Genomic DNA, 27690 nt, shown 5'->3' with positions numbered 1-27690 from the left:
GGTTTCGGAGCGGAGGAGGGAGCCCCGACCGTCGCGAGCGTCAAAGAGACAAAGCACGTCAGGGGGTCCGGCCGGGGGGGTCGGCCCGGGGCTCGGTGGTGCCCCAGCCCGCGCGGAGGGCCTTGCGGACCCGCGCGCCGCCGCCGCCGCCTCGCAACAGGTCCGGGCGGCCTCGCTCTCCGCTCCCCTCCCCCGCATCCGCGACCCCCGGGGCGCCTCAGCTCGGCCGGGGCCGCAGTCTGGCCACCAGCTTCCATGCGGTTCGGGTCCAAGATGATGCCGGTAAGGGGGCGAGCGGCCGGGGCATCGGGCCCGGAAGTGTGCGGGGTCGCGTGCCGGGGGCTGGTCCGCGCCCTCAGGCGCGTCGGGGAAGGAGCCCGGGGCCGGGAGCCCGCGCGGAGGGGCCGGGGCTTTCCGAGCTTCGAGCGGGTTTCTGGAGGGGGAGGCTCTTTCCTCAGCGTTCTGCGCCCACAGCCGGCCTGGGGCCGCGGCGAGACCCTGACCGCGAGGCGTGTTCCCCCAGCTGCTTCGGAGTCAGGCGTGCCGCCCGCGAGCCCAGCAGCCACTCAAACTTTTCGTCTTTCACTGGGTCTTGACTTTTTTGCAGTTCTTGAAGGTCAAGAATACGGGAACTGGGGACCTTGTTCTTTGCTGGGTCTTTTTTTTTTTTTTTTTTTCTTTCAACTTTTTACTGGAGTGAAACATACGTTACTGGAACGGGTACCTTTTCGAATTTCGATCTTGATATCCGCAGTAGCAGCTAAGTCACCCTTACCTCTTTGTGGAAACTGGTTGTGGTAAATGCAGTCTCGGAAGTTTTAGATTGCAGGAAAGCGTACGTGCCTAGCTCCCTTCATTTCCCACAGCTTGTTTAGCAAGACCTCCGGAGAGGATTAGTGTGTTCTTTAGGAGCTCCGCAGGCTTTTGACACGGCCACCAGGCCACAGGTGAACAGCAGGTTTGAGACGTTTCTGAAATGTCTCTTGTCATTTAACGATCGTGGAATGGAGGTTTGCGGTGGGTTGCGGTGGCTTCTGCAGACTTAAGTAGCGAGTTTCTTCGTGGAAGTTGTACTTGCACCTCTCCCACTGAAGTGGGGACATCTTGCAGGTATCCTATGCTTGTGGCTCCATTTGTTTAGACAAAGAAACAAAAAGCTTTTACTTTTATGAAGTCTGTGGAATAGAGTGATGACAAAGTTTGCAGTCACGCGTACAGAGTATATAATATGCTGTCCCCTGGCCCCCTACTTGTGTCATGGAGGGCGTCCTGAACTCTCATTGGGCCGACTTAACAATTCACTAGAATTAGTAATTGGGTTTAGATGGTTTGGGATATTTTGTCCTGCCAGGATAAAAGGAATTTGAAAGTAGCATTATGCATCTTAGTTTAATGCCTGGTTATGAAGTCAGGTTTGTGGTGTGAATACTCAATATTGAAATAATGGACCATAGCATAGATAAGGGTGATGGATTTTGCTGTTAAGATTTTTATTTCCTGGATTTACATCTCTTTTTGTTGAAATAACTTGTACGGATTGTCTGAATTTTTCCTAATAATGGGAGCAAGAGAAACACGTATCAGTTGTTGCTATATGGTTTCTTCCTTGTTTTTTGTCAAGGTATCCTTTGGAGATACCCTACGAAGGTATCCGTTGTGTAGCCGAATTCATAAAACGTTATGTGGCTCTTGAGACTACATTCAATTTAGCAATATGGTTCTTCTGATTGCCTTTCTGATGTCAGAATAGAATCCTAACACGGACTCATTGTGGTGTGATGGCACCTACACCAGCTTTGAAGTCAGACTAACACTTCAGTATTGCTCAGCTACTACCTTTAGTGGCTATAGCCACTTAAAAAAAAGTTGTCCCTCAGTTTCATCATCTGTAAAATGGGGATAATAGTACTCAGCTCTTAGGGTGGTTTGAGGATTAGAGTTATGTTTATGAAGGAAGTGTGATTAGTATGTCTAGCTTGCAATAGGTGGTAGATAAAAGCCTTTGAATTTCCAGTGTTGGTTAAACTGGAGATTCTCAGATTTGTGATATATAAAAATATGAAATAATTTTTCATTTAGTAGACTCATGTTATATGTGTCTTTATACTGTAATATTTTGGATATTTGAAAATAAAACTTTTATTAAGTATATTTCTCATCTTTGGCTTTTAATATGCTTGGACTTTTATTCCAACATGAATGTAATTTTGTTACATTACTTTGAAAAATTCTAACCAACTTACCAGGAAAAGCACATTTAATGTAAAAAAATGGGTAGTCTCAGAATGTAGACAGTTGGCCTTGATGTACTTTTATTGTGGTAAAACATGCATGAAATAAAATTTACCATTTTAACTATATTTAAATGTACAGTTCTGTGGCATTAGGTACATTCCTTGATTTGCTTTTAAAGGCATTCTGAAGATAATGGTTTACTATTTAGACTGCATTTATTAAAAATGTGCAAATAGGCCAGGCGCGGTGGCTCATGCCTGTAATCTCAGCACTTTGGGAGGCCGAGGCGGGCGGATCACGAACGAGGTCAAGAGATTGAGATCCTCCTGGCCGGCATGGTGAAACCTCGTCTCTACTAAAAATACAAAAATTAGCTGGGCGTGGTGGCATGCGCCTGTAGCCCCAGCTACTCGAGAGGCTGAGGCAGGAGAATTGCTTGAACCCTGGAGGTGGGGTTGCAGTGAGCCGAGAGAGACTCCATCTCAAAAAAAAAGAAGTGCAAATAAATTGTGTTCGTGTGTTTTCTCACCAAATGGTACAGGATCAAGTGGTTTTCTTTTATATGGGACACGAAGCGATAATTGGTTCCAAAACCAAAAGTGGAAGATGTATTTTAGAAGGCTAACTAAGAATAAATAGCAAGCTCTGCAAATCACAGTAGAGGTAATGATAGGGTACTGCAGAAATGGGAGTGATAATTACTCTCACTTTCAGATACCTGCCATTGTTAGTATCTCTAGTTCTGTGATATTTCTACAACTTGCTGAGGAAAAACTGGTTATACTTTCATACTTGACATCATCTTTTTCCTGATGAAAGAAGAGATTATTTGCACTTCGAGAGTTTGGCTTTTTAGTGATCCATTCGTTGTACTTGATTATCAAATAAAGGGAGGCAGTTATCGCAAGCAAAAATTCTTAGTCATTTGAAAATTACATTAGATATCTTTTATTCATTACTTTGATTTCGTGAAGTGTTATGCTCAGAACAAAAATGTGTTCTTAAGAAAGAGCTTGGCTAACTCTAAAAGCTACTCTGCTCTTTTCAGCTAATAGTTTCATAAAAATTTTTGTTTGTACCTACTGTTGAAATGATAAATTAAAAAAAATTATTTACAAAACTACACAGTATTTGGTAGCGCCACCTGGAAAACCAGAAGGCTTGAATTTGCCTGTCACTTGGTAGTTGGAGATGCTGTATATTTGGCCTGAGTGTCCAGCTGTAATGGAAATGCTCTGTATCTGTGCTGTCCAGCATGGCAGTCACCAGCCACATGTGGCTACTGCACTTCAAATGTGGCCAAGGGAACTGAAGAACTGAACTTAAGAGTTAATTTTAATTATATTTAAATAGCCACATGCCTGGTGGTTACTGTATGACAATGCAGTCAAACCGACATCATCATATAGCCTTTATACAGATATTTTAAAGAAAATAACAGCTGGGCCGGGCGCGATGGCTATGCCTGTAATCCTAGAACTTTGGGAGGCTGAGGGGGTGGATCATGAGGTCAGGAGTTCGAGACCAGCCTCAACATAGTGAAACCCTGTCTCTAATAAAAATACAAAAATTAGTGGGTGTGGTAGCGTGCGCCTATAATCCCAGCTACTCAGGAGGCTGAGGCAGGAAAATCGCTTGAACCCTTGAGGCAGAGGTTGCAGTGAGCTGAGATGGCACCATTGCACTCCAGCCTGGGGGACAGAGCGAGACTGTCTCAGAAAAAAAAAAAAAATAATAATAATAGCTTATTTTAAAAAGCTCAGTTGAAGTGATCATAGTTTAATTTCTAAGTTTATGGCATTTTATCTTTCAGTGCTGCACAGGCATAATTATTTCATGATGCTGCAAAATAAAATTTGAGCTTCTAATTTTGAGGGTCTAGGGAAAAAAATGGGATATTACAGTATCTCCTTTAGCAGTTTGACCAGCTGATCAGTAGAATTTGTATATTTCTGAGCATAACTGCAAAGTGTGCAGCTCCACAGACCAGTAGCTTAACTTTTGCTTAAATTCTTGTATTATTATTTACAAAGGTCTGGTTTTATTTGTACAGATTTGCACAAAACAACTGAAATTGTGTTTTGAAACAAAATCTTTCAAGTTATGTATTTGGAACATTATATTTGTATGATTTCAAGTTATGTATTTAAAACATTTTATTTGTATGATTATATCATATTTTGAAAGAATTCTTTTTGCTTGAGTAATAGTGTAGAAAATTAGCTTAGATCAGGCTTTATTCCAGAATAAAGTTTAGATTAGGTCCCTAAAGAGAGGTTCCTAGCTTTATAGAATTACAGTTACCAAAAGCTGTTAAACAAATAATCTAGTTTTAGAGATGTGCAAAATATTTCACATTTCTTTCTTTTTTTTTTTTTTTTTTTGAGACAGAGTCTCACCACTTTGTGACTCTGTAGCCCAGGCTGGAGTGCAGTAGCACGATCTCGGCTTACTGCAGCCTCCGCCTCCCAGGTTCAAGCAGTTCTCTGCCTCACCCTCCCAAGTAGCTGGGATTACAGGTTACACTCAGCTAATTTTTGTATTTTTTTTTTTTTTGAGACGGAGTCTTGCTCTGTCGCCCGGGCTGGAGTGCAGTGGTCGGATCTCAGCTCACTGCAAGCTCTGCCTCCCAGGTTTACGCCATTCTCCTGCCTCAGCCCCCCGTGTGGCTGGGACTACAGGCGCCCGCCACCTCGCCCAGCTAGTTTTTTGTATTTTTTAGTAGAGACGGGGTTTCACCGTGTTAGCCAGGATGGTCTCGATCTCCTGACCTCGTGATCTGCCTGTCTTGGCCTCCCTAAGTGCTGGGATTACAGGCTTGAGCCACCGCACCTGGCCTAATTTTTGTATTTTTTAGTAGAGACGGGGTTTTACCATATTGTCCAGGCTGGTCTTGAACTCCTGACCCTGGTGATCCACTAGCCTCGGCCTCCCAAAGTGCTGGGATTACAGGCATGAGCCACCGCGTCCGGTAGTGTCTCACATTTCATGTGCATTAGTTTTGTTGCCTTGTGACTTCAGCTCTTAAAAGCTGAAAGATGTTTGAAAATTTCTGTATTTTTACCTGTTTCAGAGAAATCAGATTTAGACTTTTTAAAAGAAATTTACACAAGCGTACACCTGCTTATATTTAACAATTAAGGAGAATCTATTTATCTGGAAGACACATGGAGGGTCATTTATTCACATACACTGCTTCTAGGAAGAACTGTGTTCCCTCTGTCTTTATCCCCACCGCCCCAGCAGACAAGAAAACAAAACTTTCTTTTCTGGAGCTTTTAAGAATACTGTAGACCTTTATCTCTTTTGGTGATCTTCCATAGTGTGTGGCACTCTTAAACAGTCTTTCTAAAGCTAAGTTAACACTGAGTATTCTTGAAGCTCGTGTTATCTAGCCTCTCCTTAGCTTAAATAGGATAACTGCATACCAGTATGTGCTCTCACCAGCTTCTCCACAAGGATCTCACAGAGTAAGAAGAATAGCAGTTAAGAGTTTAGCAATTAAGAGTTTAGGAATCCAGAGTGTTCTTTTCAGCTCATGCCACTTAAGCTGCACATTATTTAAATACTTGTTTTTTGATGGTGTGCTAGTTACTGAACAGAACATTCTCTTTAATCAGATGTAACTGAAAAAAGAAAACATAGATAATGTGACTATGTATGAAATGTATAGTTATATTGAAGTGGTAGGTGAGACATTAAAATTCTATGTCTTATTGGGTCATTCGGGGATCCTTCAGGAGCATTAAGTTTTAAGTAGTCAGTGATTTCTTAAAACACTTTGCATACCGTCTTATCAAAATAAATGTCTTACCAAAGAAATGCAACTTTTAAACATTATTAGATAATGGGCAGGAAAAGTAGTTTTACAGATTTAGAAACTTTTTTCTACATAAAATATACTCAAAACCAAATTATTTATTTGGATAATCAAACCAGATTTTTGATGAATAGGTTCATTTGGCCAGTAAGTACTGAACTTTCACTTTTTTGTTTGTTTGTTTAGACAGAGTCTTGCTCTATCACTCAGGCTAGAGTGCAGTGGCATGGCGTCATCTCAGCTCACTGCAACCTCTGCCTCCTGGGCTCAAGTGATTCTCTAGCAGCAGCCTCCCGAGTAGTTGGGATTACAGGAGTGCGCCACCACACCCAGCTACATTTTTTTTTCTATTTTTAGTAGAGACGGGGTTTCACCATGTTGGCCAGGCTGGTCTCGAACTCCTGACCTCAAGTGATCTGCCTCTCAAAGTGCTGGAATTATAGGCGTGAGCGACTGCACTTGGCCGAACTTTGACTTTTGAAGTGCATACTTCAGTTGTTTTTTTGGATACAGGTTTATAACTTAATACTACTTTATTTAAATTTCAAACATATCAACCCAAAATCCCTTAAGGCACAAGCATTGAAAGGTAGTAGAAAACCATGATGAATAAACTATTATAGATTACCAGTAAACTACTTGTGGTAACAAAAAATAATTAAGGCAGTTTACTGTTCTTCCACAGGGCAGTGAACAATTTATATGTAAAAGCAGGGAGAGTGTAAGCTTCACTCTAACTTCTCTCCTGGAGATGAAGAGGAGCCCCCTTTCTGTGCCTCACACTGTGCCTGGTGATTTAGGTTGGTTATCCTGTCTAATCCCCTTATTACACTCTGAAGTTGATCTTCCCACTCTCATTCAACAGATAAGGAATTTGAAGCTCAAAGGGTTTAAGTAATTTGTTTCTGGTCACTAGTAGAAATGAGATTTGAACTGCCTGCCCGCAAACACATGCTCTGTTCAAGATGGCAAATGCTTGGGTCACAATATTTTTATATGTTTGACAGGACAAACAGTGGTAATGATGTTCTTTTGGCTAATTGTAACTTCAAAAATTGCTTTTCAAAGCATAACCCTACTGTAGTTTTAAAGTAGAAAAGGAAAAATGAAAAAAAAAAAAAAAATGGAGACATCTTCCCTAACTTAAATCCATACTGGATGAGAAGATTGGTAAATAGTTCTCTTATGGACTTGTTAAATGATGTGGAGGTGGTTACCTCCCCCTGGGCAAAGGAAACATCTCAATAGCTATTTCTTCCCACCTCTATCTAATAATACTACCATAGACATCTCAGATCTTCCACATCTGCAGGGAAAGAGAAGGGGTGTGATAATTAGCTTTTGAATAAGGGGTGTTAAATAGTCTTTCTTGAGATGATATCTGTAAATGTGGCTTGAAGGTGATAATATATTAGGTTGGTGCAAAAGTAATTTCGGTTCTTACCGTCACCTTTAATGGCAAAACCACAGTTACTTTTGCACCATCCTAATAGGAAAGGAGCAGAGTAGGATAGGCATGTTGGGAGAAGTGGAGGACAGGGACACATACAATGTCTGCTGTGAGATGACCAGTGTCATTCAGCCGTTTCTAGTTACTTGAGTGGTGCAGCAATGACTTTGACGTGTCCAGATGGGAGTGGAGTGAGTGTCTCCACTTGCAGCTTCAGGACTGTCTGTGTAGGGAGCAGTAATTCAATGTAGTCAGATACCTTTGTTGGAAATAGATTAGGGGCTGATTTTGAATGAAATCACATTAAATCATTGCTTTTCATTCTCCCTCATTAACCATTTGGTTGTTTTTGGATGGCCTTTTGGGGATAACATCTGCTCAAAAGATATTTAGTTACTATCTTCTGTATTCCAGGCACTGTTGTAAATGCTATGGAGACAGGAAAGGAAGTTTTCAGGGAGCTTTACCTTTCTTTTTTTTTTTTTTTTTTAAACGGAGTCTCGCTCTGTCTCCCAGGCTGGAGTGCAGTGGCCGGATCTCAGCTCACTGCAAGCTCCGCCTCCCGGGTTCACGCCATTCTCCTGCCTCAGCCTCCTGAGTAGCTGGGACTACAGGCGCCCGCCACCTCACCCGGCTAGTTTTTTTTGTATTTTTTAGTAGAGACGGGGTTTCACCGTGTTAGCCAGGATGGTCTCGATCTCCTGACCTCATGATCCACCCGTCTCGGCCTCCCAAAGTGCTGGGATTACAGGCTTGAGCCACCGCGCCCGGCTACCTTTCTTTCATAGTGCTTAATGGGGGATTTGGGTGGGAGAGAGAGCGAAAATAAACAAAAAAGAAAAACATGAGAGTTAAATGGGATTTAAGAAGGGTAATGTGACTGCGATGGCTACTTTAGATTGGATGGTCAGGAAGTGACCTTTCAGCTGAGACCTGAATGACAAGGAGCTGCTCCTGTGAAGATTTGCAGGTGGAGCATTTCAAGTGGGCATGATTCCCAGGGACTGGTGCAGAGGCCCCGAGGAAGCACTAGAGGCTGGGGCGGGGGGCGGGGGAAGAGGGGGCGGCAGGGTCAGGGCAGGGCTTCATGGGCAGAGGGCAGAGTGACTAGAGCTGAGGAAAAGACCAGTCAGCATATAGGTTTTTGTGGGCCAGAGGGAAGGGTGGAGGTGGCATGGGAAGGGACGTGGGAGCCACAGAAGAGGTTTAGTAAGCAAAAGCGACAACCTGATTGATTAGGAAAGCTCACTCTGTTGCTGTGTGGACAGCGGATCTTACAGGTGCCAGAGTGTAAGACTTGGGCAAGATGGGAAGAGTAGGAAAGTCTACAGAAAGCTGCCAAAAATAAAGGGTTTTAATTTTATTTATTTTTTTGTTTTTTACTACACCTAAGGCCCAGCTGACAGTAAGAATTGGTTGTGAAGGCACTCAAGAGTTTGTCACTTTCTCTGATAAATTGTTTTATTGACCCTCAGACGCCCCAAGGGTGAGAGGAGAAACAGTAGCACTTACCCAGGGTTGGAAGTAAGACAAGACAGGAATCGTGGAAGATCACTCCTGTATCCACAACTCCTTCCTGTGGGACTAAAGAGAAACCATACTTTTTATATCACCAGAGAGCTCTGACAGCTACACAGAGCAGTTTAAATTTAGGCTTGATAGAAAGCCTTCTGTCACCATGTTTCTTTAAAACCGAGTAGTGTGTATCAGGTTTCTCAAGGAAGCCGTAGTCTGTCCGACAATGCTTTAGGACAGCTTTACTTTTGATCACATGATCCGAGTGCGCTGGAAGCTTCTGATGCTTCAACTTAAAAGTTCCTTGACTCCCCCGCCTTTTTTTTTTAATTTTAAAACAATAATATCTTCATTTTTCCGGCATAAAGTAGCGAGTGACCTAGGAAAATCAAGTCAGAGAGTTAACTTTAATTCTAGAAACGGTCTCTTCGTGCCAGTGTTTTCTGCATCACAACAAGATCTAGATAATAACTGCTTAGTTTGTGATATGTAGGTAATTTTCAAAAATTTTGTTAATTTCCTGAAAAGGTTGGGGGGCATCTATTTTGGATAATGCTTTTATTTTAAAGGTAGATTGGCTCTTTCTCTGGTAGGTTTTGCTTGTTGCTTTTAGTAGCCAGGGACCTGGACTTTCATCCTGCTTCCTTTCCTCTCTTCTGTTTTCTCCTGGAGCTGTTGAGTCACCAGGGCACACAGATCCCTGTTCTCCATTCCCTGGGGCACCTGTTTGGCCTCACCCCTCTCCTACCTGTACTGTTGTAATGCTCTCCTTATCTATGTTCTTACCTTTTCTGTTCTCTGCCCCATCAGGCCATTTAAGGCACTGCTTCCGTGGTGGTCTTTTAGAAACAGCAGCGTGTCTCTTCCCTCTCCAGAATTCTTCAAGTCTGACCTCTGTTCCTTATAGCATAAAATATATAAACTCTTTAGTGAGATAGAAAGTTTCTTTATTGTGTAGCCCAGTGGATTTCAGCCTTTTTGTGTCATTGATACATTTCCATTTCAGAACTTTTAGCTGCATAATGGAAATGATTGAAAAACTCAAAACATGAAGTCATCTATTAAAACATAGCACCAGCTGTGGCACAGTAGTGGGAATGCCTTATGCTGTGCAGAAGAGCACTCGGTCACCTCGCAGTTCATTCGCCCTGCCTTTGGAATTGTGTTTCCTCTTGCTCACTGCAAGTTGTACTCTGTTGCATATTGCTCTCCACTCTTGCCTATTGCCCTCCATGACTTGCTCCACTCCATCGGACTTTGCCTTAACAGTGTGTGTATAAAACAAATTTTGTGCATTGAAAGTTTTTGCAGCACATTCGTGGCTTGTGGATTGAGAATTGACCCATCTCTTCTTATTTGTCCTGCCTTGCCTCCCACCTCTATGCTTCAGCAGTTCCAGGACTATAATTGTGAGGGCATGCCACAGTTTCCTGTGTCTTTATACATAATGTTTCTCTCCCTAGATGGTTCTCTTCCTGCTTGTGTTATTCATCCTACAGTTTCAGCTTAATAGTACTTAATGTTAAGCCTTCTTCCACTGCTTGGAGGGGATTTTTTTTCTGTTCTCGCTGGACTTCAGATGCTTTAAATATACTTTCACCAGGAAGTTCTCATTTCTCAACATTGCACCCTTTTCATTGTTTGCGGTGCTTCTTCGTTGTTCCATAAGCTCTAAGAGGACGTGGACCATGCCTTTTCATCTTTGTGTTTCTAACACTTACACAGTGTTTGGCATACTGTAGGGATTTAATATTGTTTGAGTTACTGGATGAATGAATATTCTTATTTTGGATTTTCTTTGGTGAGTGTAGTTCTTGCCTCTACTTCCATAGGAAAGTGGGAAGTAGGAAGGAAATAACTAGAAGCAATGGATTGGTTGTAGTTCGATCATCATGGATAGATCTTAAAAAATGTAGTGCTTAGTGAGTAAAAATAAAAAATAGAATGAAATCTGTAACAGTACCTTTACATAAAATAACACAAATGCCTGGCACACAACAAGGCTCAGTTTAGAAGGAAGCACACCAACACTAAACTTATCAATAGTTGGAGTCAGGGAGGAATTAACTAAATGTATTTGTTCTTTTGCTTTATACATTGGTTGTTTGTGACAGATATTGAAGCAGAGTAGCCTAAGATGAGTTGCTTTAGAGGATACGTTCAGAATTTGAAACCTATCTAAATTCAGCTTCAGGCATAGTTGAAAGAAGAGAAAAGGTTTCTTAGGTTTACTTAAGCAGAATTCTTTGAGACATTGTCTGGCTTTGAAAACGTTCACTGTGAAGTAATACCATTTATAGATAAACATTTCTTGATGCTTCAGGATGTGAACATCCTCTTTGTCATGTTCTTGTCGCCTGTTAACTTTCTCCTCTTTGTGGAACTTTGATTCCCTGAGTCACAGTTTCAGTTCAGTTCAACAAACTTGTATTGCATATTTGCTTTGTGTGAGATCTGACAGAGTTTTTTTGGGGAATGAGGTACAATGTAGGAGGAGAAAAACCAGGGAAGAACCATTTAAGAACCAAAACCTGTGTCCTAAAGAATGTATGGACCAGTAGGACAGATAAGACAGGGATACAAACAACTACAGTGTGAATGGTTGTCAGAGAAGCAAAGAGAACATTTACTTCTGGCTGGAGGTAGGTGTGTGGGTAGGGACGGATGGATTGGAGGAAGTTTTATGGTCTTTGAATTATTCTGGAAGGATGGGGATGACATTGACACTACAGGACAGTGTAGGAATCAGGTGAGCTACTCTGGGGAGAGAAGTGAGGAGAAGTGTGGCTATTTTTAGATTTCTCATTTGGTGACTTGAGGCTATAACTGTGGAGTAGATAATTTAAAATACGTTTTAGGTCTTAATATTTCTTGTAATTGAAATGGAATTCCTTGAAATTCAAAGTATGCAAATATAAATACCCGTGTATATGATCATAATGTATTGATATTGTTGTTGGGTTAACTACTGGTATTGTAATTAATATATACATAGATTAATACACACTGCTGTTACTTGCTAGCGAAACTAATACTCTACATTATTTACAGCAAATTACTCAGAAACCTAGCTTCATGTTACTTCCCTGCTCAAAACCCTCTAATGCAGTGGTTCTTAAGCTTAAGTGTGGGTACTGGGCCTCACCTCTGGGGTTTCTGAATCAGGAGGTGTAGAGCAGGGCCTGGGACTTCATATTTGACAAGTTGCCAGGTGATGCTGATGCTGTTTGAGAATTGCATGTTGCAAATCACCACTCTAGTGACTTTTCCCTTGCAATAAAGTCCATACTCCTTATTCTTGACCTATAAGGCCCTACTCGAGCTAGCCCCTGTTCTACCTCTGCCCTCATTGGCACAAGTCTATATTCCTGATGTGGCGTTTTTTCTGGTTGTGGAATTACCACCTCTGGGCCTTTGATGAAATGTCTTCCTTCAGATGTTTCAAGTGACTGTGGCTTCTTCAGTCTCAGCTCAAAAGTCCCCTGCACCCTGAGGTGTCTTTCCTAATCACGATCAGCCATCCTCTCCTCATCACTTCCATAATTCTTTATCATATCACTTTATATACTATGCTCATTTGTGTACTACCAGCCTCTCTTCTGTGCCCTAAAGAAGGCAAGCTTTTTCATACTGTGTTCCTTTTGCTTTAACTGCTTTCTTAGTAGGTGTTTAGTAAGTACTAATGGGTGAATGAATGAAACTTCTTATTGATGTCAGCAAGAAGTTAGGATTGAGGGGAAGGCATAGAACCAGGAGCTTCTTTGGCATGGCTGGCTTTGGTAGGATGTGACTCCTATAAGTTTCTATGTAGAGGTCCCTGTTACCTGTTTATGTATACGAAGTGGTTCTCTTACCAGACATCAGTGACCAGCAGGGCTACTTTATGAATTTTTCCTTAATTAAAGTAACCACTTCATATTTGCTCTATCATTTTCTTCCAGAATGTTGATTATTTCAGAATATGATTGTGTGCTCCAGATGGTATTGAATGGATGGTCAGGATAGTCCATGCATGATTAATGTTTTAACAGAATATTGTTCACATTGATACTGAGACTTCATGTTATTGATTTCTGAATTCTATTAACTTGCTATAAGTGAGCAAAGAAATAGTTTATGATGTAAAAAAATCCTTTGAATATGATTTTATGATTTTGCTTTAAATAAACTCAGATGTAACTGATAGGAACTGATGGGTTGATGTTAAAAATATGCCATCATAAAAATTGGTACACTTAGTGTAGAAGTAGGTTTAATATCATTGAGCCTTAATAGAACATTGGTATAAGTAACTCATGGTAATTGATGAAGATTTTTAAAAGCAGTTTAATGGCTCCAGGAGTGAACTCTAGAGAAACAGCTAAGAAATCATGATAGGCCTTTGTAAACAGTGATTCTCTGATAACTTTAATAAGGTTGGGACCCATTGTCAGGGAGGTAGAGAGTGTCTCTTTGAGGGAAAGGACTCAAATATGTAGTGTCCCTGTGACTCCTGAGGAAGGTTCCGGAGACCCCTGTGGGTTGCCTACTCAGATATTGGAGAGACAAGGAAGGACAGCCCAGGCTGGGGTAGTTGAGCAGCACACTTCTTGCAGAATGCTGGCAGCCTAGCCCACAGCTAGGGTGCAGCATGTCTGAATTAGGGAGCCAAGCTCACCAGTGCCCTTGGTGTGCAGTCCCAGCTGGCAGAGTGAGCACTGGAGCAGAGTTCCAGGTCTGTGCAGAGACAGGCGGAGTATCCTCGAGGACTGTAATGGTCTGCATCTCCTTCCTAAACCCCGCCCAGTGTTAGAAGCCATGGTTGGGCTAAATGGCTGTGTATGAGTTTGAAAGAAACTTTGGTTATATCTTAATTTAATCCCTGCTCTGTATCACAGTGTTGGGACAGGTGTTTTTGCTTGACTGGGTTATAGGAAGCCTAGTGGCATCCTCCTCTTACAAAAAATATTTTCAGGCCTTCCTTCGTAAGAGGTACAACAAAATATAGAAACTGAAGTAATAGTTTTACATTTATCTTTCTACAGAGGAATTGTGAAACACAGAAACCATTAGGATTTTCCCCTAATCTCTCTACAAACGTAATTGCCTGGCTGTTCCTGTGGTATTTCCTGTGAGTTGCAAAATTTGGGGAGGATTTGTGTCACTCTTTTTACAGATTGTTCATTTCATAATTTTCTCTTTTTTCCTCTTAGGTAAACTTGAAGGATTTGAGTTTTTATAAATGAAAACTCTGAAGGTGCTGTTGTAGAGCTTAATTTCCCTTTGGTGACAGGGAATATCTTATACTCTTGGTTCCTTTCTTCTTTCTTAGAACTTCACATGATTTTCTGAATCAAATGAATAAACGTTAGCCTCTGACTCATTTTGTAAATGCCCTAATCATTTATTTTTGTATTTCCTCTTAGAAAAGTCTTTCAGATTTTAATCTGAAATAATTCCTCTTTAAAATGAGTCATTCTTGTGTTGATAGCATAACATCATAGTTACAGTACATACATGCTCTATAAACACAGAACTCTTAAATCTGTGACCCATTGTTTTTAAATGAAAATTATCTGTGACTTTGAATTTTTGGAAGGGCAAATCTTCATTTGGATATGACTGATATGAATTACTGTGCAGCGAGTCTGTAGGTGGCCTGGCACAACTTAACACAGTGTTTTTTTTTTTTTGCTTTTCCCTGAACTTTCCTTCTCTTGAGATAGATGACTCTAGGAGGTAGAAACAAGTTGTAATCACATTTACCATTTTTAATGAAATATTTTCATGTTCCTTTATCCCAGTTTGTATTATGTATACTTTAAATTGTAATTTATTATAAAACTATTTTACTGTTGAGATTTTAAAAATTTAAAAGTGATGTCTATACTTGCCCCTGGTGTCGCTGATTTTCTGTGTATTTCATACAGGTCAGTATATATATATATTTTAGATGGTACATATGTGTGTGTGCGTGTACCGACATACATATTTTTACTTTTTTTTTTTTTTTTTTTTTGGGAGACAGCCCAAGCTGGAGTGCAGTGGCACGATCATAGCTCACTATAACCTTGAATTCCTAGGGTCAAGCGATCCTCCCACCTCAGTCTCTTGAGTAGCTAGGACAGACTACAGGTACATGCTACCACACCCAGCTAATTTTTTTTTTTTTTAATATAAATGGGGAAATGGGGTCTTACTGTGTTGCTCAGACTGGCCTCTAGCTCCTGGCCTGAAGTGATCCTCCCACCTCAGCCTCCCAAAGTACTGAGATTACAGGCAGGAGCAGGAGCCACCCTGTCTGGCCAAGGTGGGGGGTGTGTGTGTGTATCTATGTGTGTATGTGTGTATATATGTGTGTGTGTGTGTGTGTGTGTGTATATATATATAAATATATATATTTTTTTTTTTTCTTTTTGAGACTGAGTCTTGCTGTCTCCCCCAGGCTGGAGTGCAATGTCGTGATCTCGGCTCACTGCAAGCTCCGCCTCCCGGGTTCATGCCATTCTCCTGCCCCAGCCTTCCGAGTAGCTGGGACTACAGGCACGTGCCACCATGCCTGGCTAATTTTTTGTATTTTTAGTAGAGACGGTTTCACCATGTTAGCCAGGATGGTCTCGATCTCCTGACCTTGTGATCCGCCTGCCTCAGCCTCCCAAAGTGCTGGGATTACAGGCATGAGCCACTGCACCCGGCCGATGGTACATATATTTTTAAAGTTAAAAAATCTAGTGTTGTTCTGTTTTGTAACTTTTTCTTAACATTTTCCTAACACTATATTTATGTTTACAGGAGTTGGTGGCTGGGTCGTAGTCCTTCTGGCAAGTGATTTTAATTTACTTTTTCCCTGTTTAAAGACTTTTTCATGTTTTTGAATATTTACTTTTCTATCTTACTGTATGTGTAGACCTCACACTGCAGTGAAAATCTTCAGGCGTTCAGAGTTTTTCTTCATTTCAATTTTTTTTTAGGATAAATTCCCAGGAGTAAGATCATGAGATATACATAATTCTTTGACTTTTGATACATTGTTTATTTTACTTTCCAAATAGGATTTTAAATAATTTATAGTACTACCATTGTGTATTTGAGTAAATAACTTTTTTACAACCTCATCTATGTTGGATCTTGTCTTTTAATTGAAGACAGCTTAATACAGGTTGAGCATCGTGAATCCAAAAATCTGAAATCTGAAATACTCCAAAATTGAAAACTTTTCTGAGTGCCTACATGATGCTCTAAGGAAATGCACATGGGTGCATTTTGGATTTTGGATACTTGGATTAGGGATTCTTAACTGGTTATCCATATATTCTAAAATCAGAAAAAATTCTGAAGTATGAGGCACTTCTGGTCCCAGGCGTTTCAGATAGGGGATACTCAAACTGTAGCTGTTAAGTGGTACCTCATTGTTTTAATTAATATTGATTTCCCTGCATGTCTTCATATTTGTATTGTCTTGTGGGATCTGTCATTTATATCTTCTGCTCTTAAATATGCTTTAGAGTTTATTGTTTATTGATTAATGTCTTCTCTTTGTGGTTTCTACTATAAAAAATGATGTTCCTGATTTCTAAGTTCAAAGGAAGTTAACATTTTAATGTGTATGTGGTCACCAAGAAGGGCTGATCTAATATGCACATTTTCTACCTAAGGAGGAAAAACTACTCTGTTACCAAGTAAGCAAGCTGTCATGAGCCTTTTCAGATGTCGCAGCAATTTGCTGTCCTTGTAGTATGGGTAGATCTGTAACAGCTGTGTTTTTTTTTTTTTTTTTTGACCCAATTATTGCTGCACTCTTTATGATGAAAACAATTTACCTCAGAAGTTGACAGGAGCACATTTATAACTTGATTCAATGAGAATAGTCAGATTTCTCACAACAGCTTCCCAGAGGCTTTAACTCTAGGGAACCCCATTTTGCTTGGTTCCTTTATGGGAAAGGAGCTAATAAAGTCATCTTACATTCTTGAGAATATGGTATTTAAAGAACATAGAGTGTCAGGAAAAGGCATTTTGGAAGTAAAGTTATGACAGATAGTTTAAAAACATTATTTCTTTATGCTTACTATTAATTTATGCCTGTTTGCTGAAACCTCATCTACCTCAGTTCATAATCATCCTTTTCATTTCTGAATTTCCATTTTACCCACATTCTCATTCATGTGATAGAGTACTAAATTGTTCTTTTATATATATATATATATATATATATATATATAGAGAGAGAGAGAGAGAGAGAGAGAGAGAGAGAGAGAGAGAGAGAGAGAGGGAGAGCGCGCTTTTGAGACAGGCTCTCACTCTGATGCCCAGGCTGGCGTGCAGTGACCTCCTGGACTCAGGTGATCCTCCCACCTCAGCTTCCTGGGTAGCTTGGACTGTAGGTATACGCTACCACTCTTGGCAACTTTTTTGTATTTTTTTTGTAGAGACAGGGTTTTGCCATGTTGCCCCGGCTGGTCTGCTCTCAAATTCCTGGGCTCAAGTGATCCCCCTGCCTCGGCCTGCCAAAGTGCTGGGATTATAGGTGTGAGCCACCATGGCCTGGCCTGAGATTTTTGTATCTCTCACATACTAAGCATACAGTGGGCTCTTTTTTTTTTAATTGATGTATTCATATACCATAAAATTCACCCATATAAAATGTACAATTCAGTGGTATTTAGTATATTTGCAAGATTGCGCTGCCATTACCACTAATTACAGAACATTTTCATCACCTGAGAAAGAAACCCCATGCCTTTCTCAGTCACTCCCTATTCCCCCTTCCTCAGCCCCTGGCAATTATTCATCAACTTTTTGTCTGTATGGATTTGCATATTCTAGACATTTCATATAAATGGAATTATATGCTATGTGGTCTTTCATGTCTGGCTTCTATCACTTAGCATAATATTTTCGAGGTTTATCCATGTGGTAGTGTGTATCAGTACCTCATTCCTTTTGATGGCTGAAGAATATTCCATTCTAATATAGTGGACTTTTAAGATGTGCTTCTTAATTGCTTGTTTTTAATCATTCCTGACTAAATTTGAGGCAAGATAGACAAGAAAAACACTCTCAACAGACATTTGCCTTCCATATCTCACAGTAAGGATCCAGGGAAGGCACAATGTGTATGAATAAAAATGGTATATGGTTATCTTATTTTCATCATTGATTGCTTAAAGAATCAATTTGATTGTGCACGTGATACATTCTAGAAAATTTAAGCGTAGATGAGTTCCTAAAAATTCACTTAGTCATCCCACCACCAGGGCATAACTACTGTTAATTTGGTGAATATAGTTTCAGGCTTTTTTCTGTGCCTGTAGATGTGTATGCATAATAGGTTACAGTAAGCACTATTTTATAACAAAACAAACATGTATAACTGAAATATTTTTAATAAAAATGTTTCATTTTTTGTTCATTGCCTTCAAAAATATTTTCGTATCTGATGGAGGAAACTTCTTAGATTTAACGGTTTTATTTTTTATCTTTTAAAAATGATGGATTCTAGGCCAGAATTGTTTTCTGAAGGACTTAGTTGATAGAGTAGCCTAACATTTGTTTTCTAAGTAAAATTTTCAACATGCTGATAAAAACTGCTTCACTAAAATTCATTTTTTTATTAGAAAATTCAATTCCTTTTTGACTAATTCTTTTATCATTTTGTAATACAGTAAATTTGTAAAACAAAGATAAAAGGATGGTAGCAATAAAAACAACATGTGTGCCTGCATTTTCTCATGTTAACATGATAGGTTAGTGAAACCGGCCTCTCTTTCGATTATTTTTCTTATTTTTTTGTTCCTCTTCCAAGTAAAGGAAGGAAAAGGAAATTGATACATATTGGAAAAAAATAACCTTTATAACTTGAGGATATACCTATGTCTATCATTAGTTTCTTGTCAACACCATTTTCCCTCTCAACTAGGCCATTCCCATCAATTAAAATGATCTGTAAAAACTCTCATCTTGAGATAAAAACGAAACACTCCTTTTACCCTGTGTCTCCTTCCCTAGGTGGCTCCATTTTCTCTCCCTTGGGTTAGGCAGAACACACTGGAAGAACTAGTTGTCTGTACTGTGCCTCTGCTTCCTTCCCTCAGGTTCTCTAGCCTGTTCCTGCCGGGTACCTTATACCCATGACTCAGTGCTGGTCAAGGCAGTCAGCAGCTTCCACCTTGCCAAGTCTGACTGTACACTTTTGCATCTTCCTCCCTCACACTTTCTTCGCTTGATTTCTGGTGTCCTGCACTCTTCTGGACTTCTTCCTGTCTTTTTTTGGTGGCTCTTTCTCAGTCGTCTTTGCTGGATCCTTGTCCTTCGTGGGATCTCTGGAGGTTGCTTGATTAGCTCAGGACACAGTCCTCAGCGTTCTTTCCTGTCTCTAGCTGTTCTCATCCAGGCTTAGGTTTTAAATGCCTCTACATGCTCATCTCTTGCTTACTCATCTCAGTCAAACTTGCGTATTAAACAGCCTTCTCATGCCTCCATTTGAACATTCCATAGATGTCTCATATTTAACATAGAGGCCTCATCCTGCGGGCCCTTCCCAACCTGTTCCTCCTTCCTCACTTTGTACCTGGTGCGTAGGTAGCAGATCCAGAGTCACTCTTAATTTCTCTCTACTTTCACATCCCACATTCTGTCCACCAAGAGAGTCTTGCTGGCTCTACCTTCAAATGATAATGCAAATCCAGCCATTTTCATCACCTTTGCTGTTAACTTGTACTCTGTGTTACCATCATATCTCATTTTGTGTGTGGCATTTACCTCTTATTTGGACTTTCATGCCTGTCCTCCTGTAGTTTGTTCACATAGTGAGTTTTTTTTTTTTTTTTTTTGAGATGGAGTCTCGCTCTGTCGCCCAGGCTGGAGTGCGGTGGCCGGATCTCGGCTCACTACAAGCTCCACCTCCCGGGTTTACGCCATTCTCCTGCCTCAGCCTCCCAAGTAGCTGGGGCTACAGGCGCCTGCCACCTCGCCCGGCTAGCTTTTTGGATTCTTTAGTGGAGACGGGGTTTCACCGTGTTAGCCAGGATGGTCTCAATCTCCTGACCTAGTGATCCTCCCGCCTCGGCCTCCCAAAGTGCTGGGATTACAGGCTTGAGCCACCGCGCCCGGCCTATAGTGAGTTTTTTTAATGGCATGAATAGCTACCCTGTTCAAAATCCTCCAGTAACCTCTTATTTTTAAAAACTGAGATATAATTCACATACGGTAAAACTAATCATTTTGAAATATACAATTCAGTGGTATTTAATGTATTCACAATGTTGTGCAACTATCACCACTAATTCCAGAATATTTCCATCACCCCAAGAAGTAGCCCTGTACCTATTAGCAGTCACTTCCCATTTCCCCTTTCTGCAGCTCCTGACAGCCACTGATCTACTTTCTGTCTTTAACGATTTGCCTCCTGTGGGCTTTTAGATTAAAATCCACAGTCCTCGCTCTGGCCTTAGACAGTGGTTCTCAGGACGTGGTTTCTAGACCAGCAGTATCAACATCACCTGAGGGCTTGTTAGAAATGCAGAATTTTCAGTCTCCATCCCAGATCTATTGATTTAGGAATTCTTGGGGTGGAGCCCAGCAATCTGTGTTTAACAACAACCCTCTGTCCACACCAGAGTTTGGGAACCTCCAGCCTATAAAGACGTGCATGATCTGGCTTCTGCTTGCCTCCTTGAATTAACCCTTTCCTCTTGCTCCCTCTGCAGTGACCTTCCTCTTGTGCAAATGTGACAAACTTGTTTCCTTCTCAGGGGCTTTAAATGTGTTGCCTCTGGTTGGCACATTCTTCTTCCAGACCTTAGTTGGGCTGTGTCCTCACTTCCTTCAGATAGTTGCTCGGTTGCTCAAGAGCCCTCTGACTGCATAGTACAGAGAGGAGGGCTCCTGTGCTGGGTGTCTTTTTTTTGCCCCTCTGCATTCACTTTTCATCTTCCTCCATCCTGCTTTTGTGCCTTAGGAGGTTGACTTCTCTAAATTGCATCAAGCGCTTCCTTTGCCATCTGGTAGGTAGTTGGGTTTGTCCAGTGGAGAATAGTGGGTGGACATGAGAGGGAAGGAGCCAGGTTGTGGTGTTTATTTTTTTGGCTTCCTTCCTGTGGGCTGGCTGTGCCCTTCTCCACATAGCTTTCTTTCTCTCTCTTTGAATTTTGTACTGCCTGTAGTATTGGCTGTTTAGTAAAGATTATTTCTACATTAGAACAGAGACCATATAGTAGATGATCTATAAATAATGAATGAAAATAATGTTGAGACAGAGGTAGAATGACGGTAGCAGAATGTAAGCTGAAGAAATGAGAGGACAACACACTGTCATTTGAGAGTATATAGCTGTGCTACGTACTACATGCCATACCATTTAGCACTACCTGCAACAAAACTGACCGTGAAAATAAATCAGAGGTGAGATGATGGATTGTGGGCAAACTGTTGCTCTAAAAGACAGAACTGGAGGCAGTGAAACACTTGGCACCGTGTGGTCCAGATTCAGGAGAGTCTTTACCTGTATGCTCTTGAGGAAGGGACTCAATCTTGGTTTTGCCATTTAATAGCTGTGTGACCTGGGTGAATTACTTAAATCCCTCTGTGCTTCAGTGTTTTCATCTGTAAAATGCAATCACATTTGCAAGATTTAATACTTAGTGCATGCTTGTTACATAGCAGGCACAGTTCTAGGTGCTGAGTATACAACACTGAACAAAGACAAAACCTTTGACTGTATGGAGCTTACTTTCTAGTAGGAAAGGCAGATAATAAAAATGAGTTAAATAAATATACCATATGGAATGTTAGTGACTGTGCTAAGGAGGGAAATAAAGCAGAAGAATGGGCTAGGGTATGTGTGTGTGTGTGTTTGGTGTTGGAATTCTAGGTAGGGTTCCTAGGTAAGGCTTCACTGAGAGAGTGACATCTGAGTAAAGGTGTGATGGAGATAAGGAAGTAAGAGTTATACTGGCATACAAAGAAGAACATTCCAAATAGAGGAACAGCAAGTACAGAAGCTCTCACGTGGGAACATGCCTGATGTGTTTGACGAACAGCAAAGAGGATGCTGATAGAGCACAGAGTGAGGGGGGATTAGAAGGAGATTGGGGCCAGATCATGACTACGGCAGACCTTGTAAGCTGCTGTAAAAATGTTTACTTTTACTCTGGTACCTAGTAAACATTTACTAAATAGTAGCTCTTAGGGAACTTTTTTTAAAAAAAATTAATTTTAATTTTAAGTTCCAGGATGCATGTGTAGGACGTGCAGATTTGTTACACAGGTAAACGTGTGGCTATTGGGGAACTTAAAGACTCATTTTGAAGATGAGGATGCTGAGTTTCAGAGAGGTGACATTACTTGCCTAAGGTAGTCTAACTAATTATGAAGTATTCTGGAGTTTGAACCAGATCTTCTGCCTAGGAATCGACAAAAATACCATGTTGCTGGGCCAGCATCGCATACTGCTATACAATTACTAAAATCACCACAGAGCTAATCTCCATACATGATAGGTAGAAATGGGGTCAACTCATACACGTACTGTTGATACTGGTGTTAAACCTGTGGGAAAAATAACCATAAATAGAACACATCTGTCATCATTCTTAATTATACTTTTAAATAAATGAAGCTGTTGGTTTTCCAGAAAGTAAAAGATCAGATCTCTGTTAAAGTGTGGGTAACTGGTTAAATGGAGCATTTCCTAATATTTTCTTTCTATAAAGCACAGCTTAAAGAATAGAGGATAGATCAGAAGAACAGAATTGTACCCTTACCTTCCCATTTCAGTAGGCAAGTAGATCACTTATCTGAGTCTTTTTCTTCATTTATAAAGAGAAAGTAACACCTGCTGTTTATCTGAGAGTTGATGTAAGTTTCTGAGATAACGTGTTTGAAAGATGAAGTTTAGGGAGGTAAGGTGCTATCTCACATAATAGGCTTTTATTTGTTGATAAGGTGTGTGTTTAGCATATACTCTGTATTTCCAGGATTTCTGTAACTTAACACCTCTAAGCCTCATGTTTACAATGAAAAGTTACTATTTTCTAAGTGATAAACTTCAAAGCAAGTTTTCCTGTCGGTAGAGAGTATGGAGAGGTAGTATTTAATGCTAAAATGTACGTTATTTGTCTCCATCACTGAATATGCTGTATACTTTGGGAGCAGCAGATGAGTGTAATTCTGTGCTTTGTTATTTTTTCAATGATTTAGTCAAGCCTTTATGAATTTTGTGTCATAATTTTGAGTGCTGCTTTGTTGCCTAAGTTGAACCCTAGAACTATGTACCTTTATGTAGTCAAAATGTGAAAAACCTGAGATAATTAGCTTGAAAGCTTCTGAGCTCATATTGGGAAAGTCTACAGTGTTGTTTTTTTTTTCCCCATTAAAAATTGTTTCAACAGTGTTCACTATTTTAATTTTTCCGGATCACCCTCTGTTTTACCTGTTTATGTGAGTTAACAGCTTTGGTTGCAGAATGTGGAGGCTTGGACTGGCTTGAGTGCAAGGGGCCACCCTTTCTCTCATGTATATCTTCTTTTACTCTGACCAAATCTTGAGGCACTGAGTCTGATGTCTTAGCCAGTTTCCATCGTCATCCCTAACCAGGTGCTGCCTTTTCGCAAACAACATCTTAATGCAGCTTTCTCCATTTGGGGGTAATGGACAGAGACATTTAAACTGGAAGGGGAGTTGTGTGACTGTTGGTAGGCCCTCCGATTGCTGTGTGATGTCCTCGTGTCATTGTGGTCATAGTGTATATCCTATTTATTCTGCTTTTTTGCAGTCTTAAAACCCAAACTTTTCCCAGTGCTTAGCATAATTTCATTAATGATTTTAAAAGACTAAACTTGTCCCTCAAGTTTATGTTCCATAGGGTATGCATTCTTTCTTTGATTGGAATTATTTTCACAGGATGTATTCTCACTGTGAGGTAACGCTTTCAAATTGTTATTATTTTTTAATCCTGATGCGTATTGATTTGCGTGGAGTTACTCATTGAATTTAATAAACATATAGGGGCTTACTAATTTGCATCACCATCAAAAATTTGTTTCCTGTTTTACTTAGTTTCTTCATTGGAAATTAACAAGTTTTTTTTTGTAATTTAATAGGTGTGAAAACTTTAATTCTTTAGTAGCAGTGTTTCTAAGAAACAGCGTCTTTTTTTTACTAGGAGAAAGATTGTTAAGATTGTTGGTAAGGGGCTTTTTTTTTTTTTTTTTGGAGTCAAGGTCTCACCCAGGCTGGAGTGCAGTGGTGCAGTTGCTTCTCACTATAAGTATGACCTCCTGGGCTCAAGCAGTCTTCCCCACTCAGCCTTCCAAGTAGCAGGGACCACAGGCATGTGCCACCATGTCTGGCTGATTTTCTTTTAATTTTTGGTAGAAATGGAGTGTTGCTTCTTTGCCCAGACTGGTCTTAAACTCCTGGACGCATGTGATCTTCCCGACTTGGCCTCCCAAAGTGTTGGGATTACAGGTGTAGGCCACTACACCCAGCCTATTAGTGAGTTTTAAATGTAAACCTTCTGTTAGTCTCAGTGTTTATATACAAGGTCATGTAGGTGTTAGCATAACAGCTACTCATTTCTACTTAGACTTTGTTAATGAAATCTTACATTTCAAAGTAGGTATTTAATTTGCTTAAAACATTTTAGAAGTACAGTTTTTTTGGCCAGGCGCAGTGGCTCATGCCTGTAATCCCAGCACTTTGGGAGGCCAAGGCGGGTGGATCACCTGAAGTCAGGAGTATGAAACCAGCCTGGCCAACATAATGAAACCCCGTCTCTGCTAAAAATACAAAAATTAGCCGGATGTGGCGTGGTGTAGTGTGGCATGGCATGAGCCTGTAATCCCAGCTACTCGGGAGGCTGAGACAGGAGAATCGCTTGAACTCGGGAGGCGGAGGTCGCAGTGAGCCGAGATCATGCCATGCACTCCAGCGTGGGAGACAGAGTGAGACTCTGTCTCAAAAAAAAAAAAAAAAAGAAGTACAGTTTTTTGACTAGGTAATATATGCACATTAGATAAAGATTAGGTTTATACAGCCCCCACAAGCTCTGTTCCCATCCCCCTCCCACTTCAGAAGCAGCATGTTATGTTCTTATGTGTCCTTCCAAAAAAGAGACTATGCATAAATAAGTATATATGGATGAGGTTATCTCATCAACCTTTACAGGATTAACAGGAAGATATATTTGTGATATGGGTCCAGCAGATATAAGTATTTGGCAAACAACATTAATAAAACTGGCAAAAACAGATTTAATTTGAACTGGTGTGACTGTATTCCAGGGTCACTGGGTTCTAGAGCTACTGCCCATGGTAGAGGCAGAGGCTGGGCTCCAGGTCTCCCTCAACCCCCCGTCAACACCTCATCTTTGGCCGGGTGACAGCCAGACTGTTCTGTTGTACATTTGCACTTCCAACTGAGATTTTGTTTGGAGAAAGGAATTTAAGGTGAATACCGCATTAGGCAGACAGTACCAGTAACTGTCTTAATTTTCTCTCTTAATTTTTAGATGTTTCTCACCGTGTATCTCAGTAACAATGAGCAGCACTTCACAGAAGTTCCAGTTACTCCAGAAACAATATGCAGAGATGTGGTGGATCTGTGCAAAGAACCCGGAGAGAGTGATTGCCATTTGGCTGAAGTGTGGTGTGGCTCTGGTGAGAGACGCTGATGGCCTCGTGCTTCAGTTCTTTTGTCTTCTATTAATGTTGGTTTGTAGATGTGGCACTGTGTAAGTGCTCATGTTTCTCCGGGGAGAAACTGTAGAATAGCATGTCTGGCAGAACATAGTGTTCCTGATCCAGCTTTGGTATGATACATTAAGTCTTTTTGCTGTTTTCTTTTTCTGCAATAAAATGGAGACACCACAATATAAAATATAAAAGGTCATCTGGGATGTTGTGGTCCAATGGATGGTGCTCAACAGTGTCTTTGTATGTGTAAGCTTTACTTAATTAGAAATTTGAGTCATCCTGATTGGTTTGCCCTCTCTCAATTTCTGTAAGTTTTTAGAGGAAGCTACTCAGTGTTGAGGAACTGTAGTGGCAGACAGCAATGGTGAACTCATGGGCATTGTTGTAAGCCATGAAATCAATCCCTCTGTATGGTTCTTTGGAGCTCTAAAATGGGATAACCTGGTTTCTTTTTGGCTCCACAGGAGTTGGTAGATGTGGGAGTAATTTTTCATCATTTCTGCCTTGTTCCTGCACAGGCTGGGTGAACTCCTGCTGGTTTCCTTTTTCACCTCTGGGGATGCCAGATGTCCCCAGAGCAAGTTACACACTGTGTTAATTGAGTTCATGCCATTCATGATGGCTAACTTCAGCTGAGCTCCCCCTTCTTTTCAGGCAAGTCCTTTTATTCATCTTTGGTTGACTTTTCTACAATTGGATGTTCTAGAAGGTCTTCTGCAGTCTCTCCGAATTACTTTCTTTTCTCTTTACGTAGGAACCAGATTAGAACAATCACATGAAGAAACCCAAGGGATCTTTTGAAAATGAAAATCAGATAATTTCACTTTCCTGCTTAAAACTAGCGACTTCTCTTCCACTTACAATAAAATCCAAACTTTTAATATGAGGTTGTGAAGTTCTGTAGATTCTTAGTCTTTGCTCTTATCTGGTACCATTTTCTTCTCTGCTTCTTCCTGCAGCTTTAAAAATATTTCTTGAATATGCTAAGCTCATTCCCACCTTAGAGTCATTGGTGATAGCCATTCCCACTGTTTGTATTGCTCTGTCTCCAGATACTGTCATTGCTGGTTCCTTCTGGATTGTAGCTAAAATGTTAACCTCCTCGGAGAGGCTTTTCCTGAGCACCCTGCCAAAAGTAGCCATGAAGTTAGTTCTCAGTTATATCATCCTGATGTCATCCTCTGCAGAAAGTGCATCACTCTGACTTTGTGTGTGTTATCCTGATAGCCCCAAACATATGCACTAGAATGTAAGCTATTTAAGGATATAGACCTTGTTTATCTTGTTCATTGCTGTATCCCCAGCTCCAGGGGAGTGCCTTGTACCTAGTATGTGCTGTAGAAATATTTTTGGAATGAGTAAATGAACTTCTAGCTGCTCCTGGTAACCTCCTTGCATTCAGCAAATTACCTTCCTTTATTCTTTACTGAGATAATTGAAACCATCCATTGTGTGCTTCTTCAGTTTTCTTACTCTGTACCTTAGATTCCCTCTGTGTGTCTCCCTTTTTTTCTCATTTTCATAGAGGAAGAAGTGTTCTTTCTTTGCTAGGGCTATACTCTGTTCCTTGACACTTTTGATCCCACTTACTCCTCTTGCTCACTTGAATTTAATAACCTTTACTATGTGATGATGACATGTAAAGGATTTTCTTTCTTACAACTTTTTTTTTTTTTTTGAGACGGAGTTTCACTCTTGTTGCCCAGGCTGGAGTGCAATGGCGCGATCTCGGCTCACTGCAACCTCCGCCTCCTGGGTTCAAGCGATTCTCCTGCCTCAGCCTCCCGAGTAGCTGCGATTACAGGCATGTGCCACCATGCCCAGCTAATTTTGTATTTTTAGTAGAGATGGGCTTTCTCCGTGTTGTTCAGGCAGGTCTCGAACTCCTGATGGTGATCCGCCTGCCTAGGCCTCCCAAAGTGCTGAGATTACAAGAGTGAGCCACCACACCTGGCACAACTTTTTAATTAAAAAAACTTTTGGCTGGACACGATAAC

At 40.8% G+C, this 27690-nt stretch overlaps 1 protein-coding gene and 1 long non-coding RNA gene across 10 annotated transcripts in view; both read left to right on the top strand.

Annotated features, from left to right (window-relative positions):
- The window catches only part of TP53BP2 (tumor protein p53 binding protein 2), a 68098-nt gene continuing 40408 nt past the window's right edge, over nt 1-27690 (top strand). For 4 of the 9 annotated variants that reach the window (XM_001093747.5, XM_077938361.1, XM_077938372.1 and 1 more), the window contains exons 1-2: nt 1-282; nt 25510-25657. In XM_001093747.5, the coding sequence (XP_001093747.2) occupies nt 256-282; nt 25510-25657 (175 nt within the window). In that variant the 5' untranslated portion in view covers nt 1-255. Of the gene's footprint in view, nt 283-25509; nt 25658-26211; nt 26348-27690 lie in introns of all 9 variants that reach the window. The other 5 variants (XM_015115521.3, XM_077938382.1, XM_077938391.1 and 2 more) reach the window with 2 other exon arrangements.
- On the top strand, nt 659-7155 carry LOC144329644 (uncharacterized). Its single transcript, XR_013395255.1, has 2 exons — nt 659-2461; nt 5188-7155. It is a non-coding gene; the product is annotated as an uncharacterized LOC144329644 (long non-coding RNA).

This window comes from Macaca mulatta, chromosome 1 (assembly GCF_049350105.2).
Source record: "Macaca mulatta isolate MMU2019108-1 chromosome 1, T2T-MMU8v2.0, whole genome shotgun sequence".
Lineage (NCBI taxonomy): Eukaryota > Metazoa > Chordata > Mammalia > Primates > Cercopithecidae > Macaca > Macaca mulatta.
This window is presented reverse-complemented; position numbering and strand designations above follow the sequence as displayed.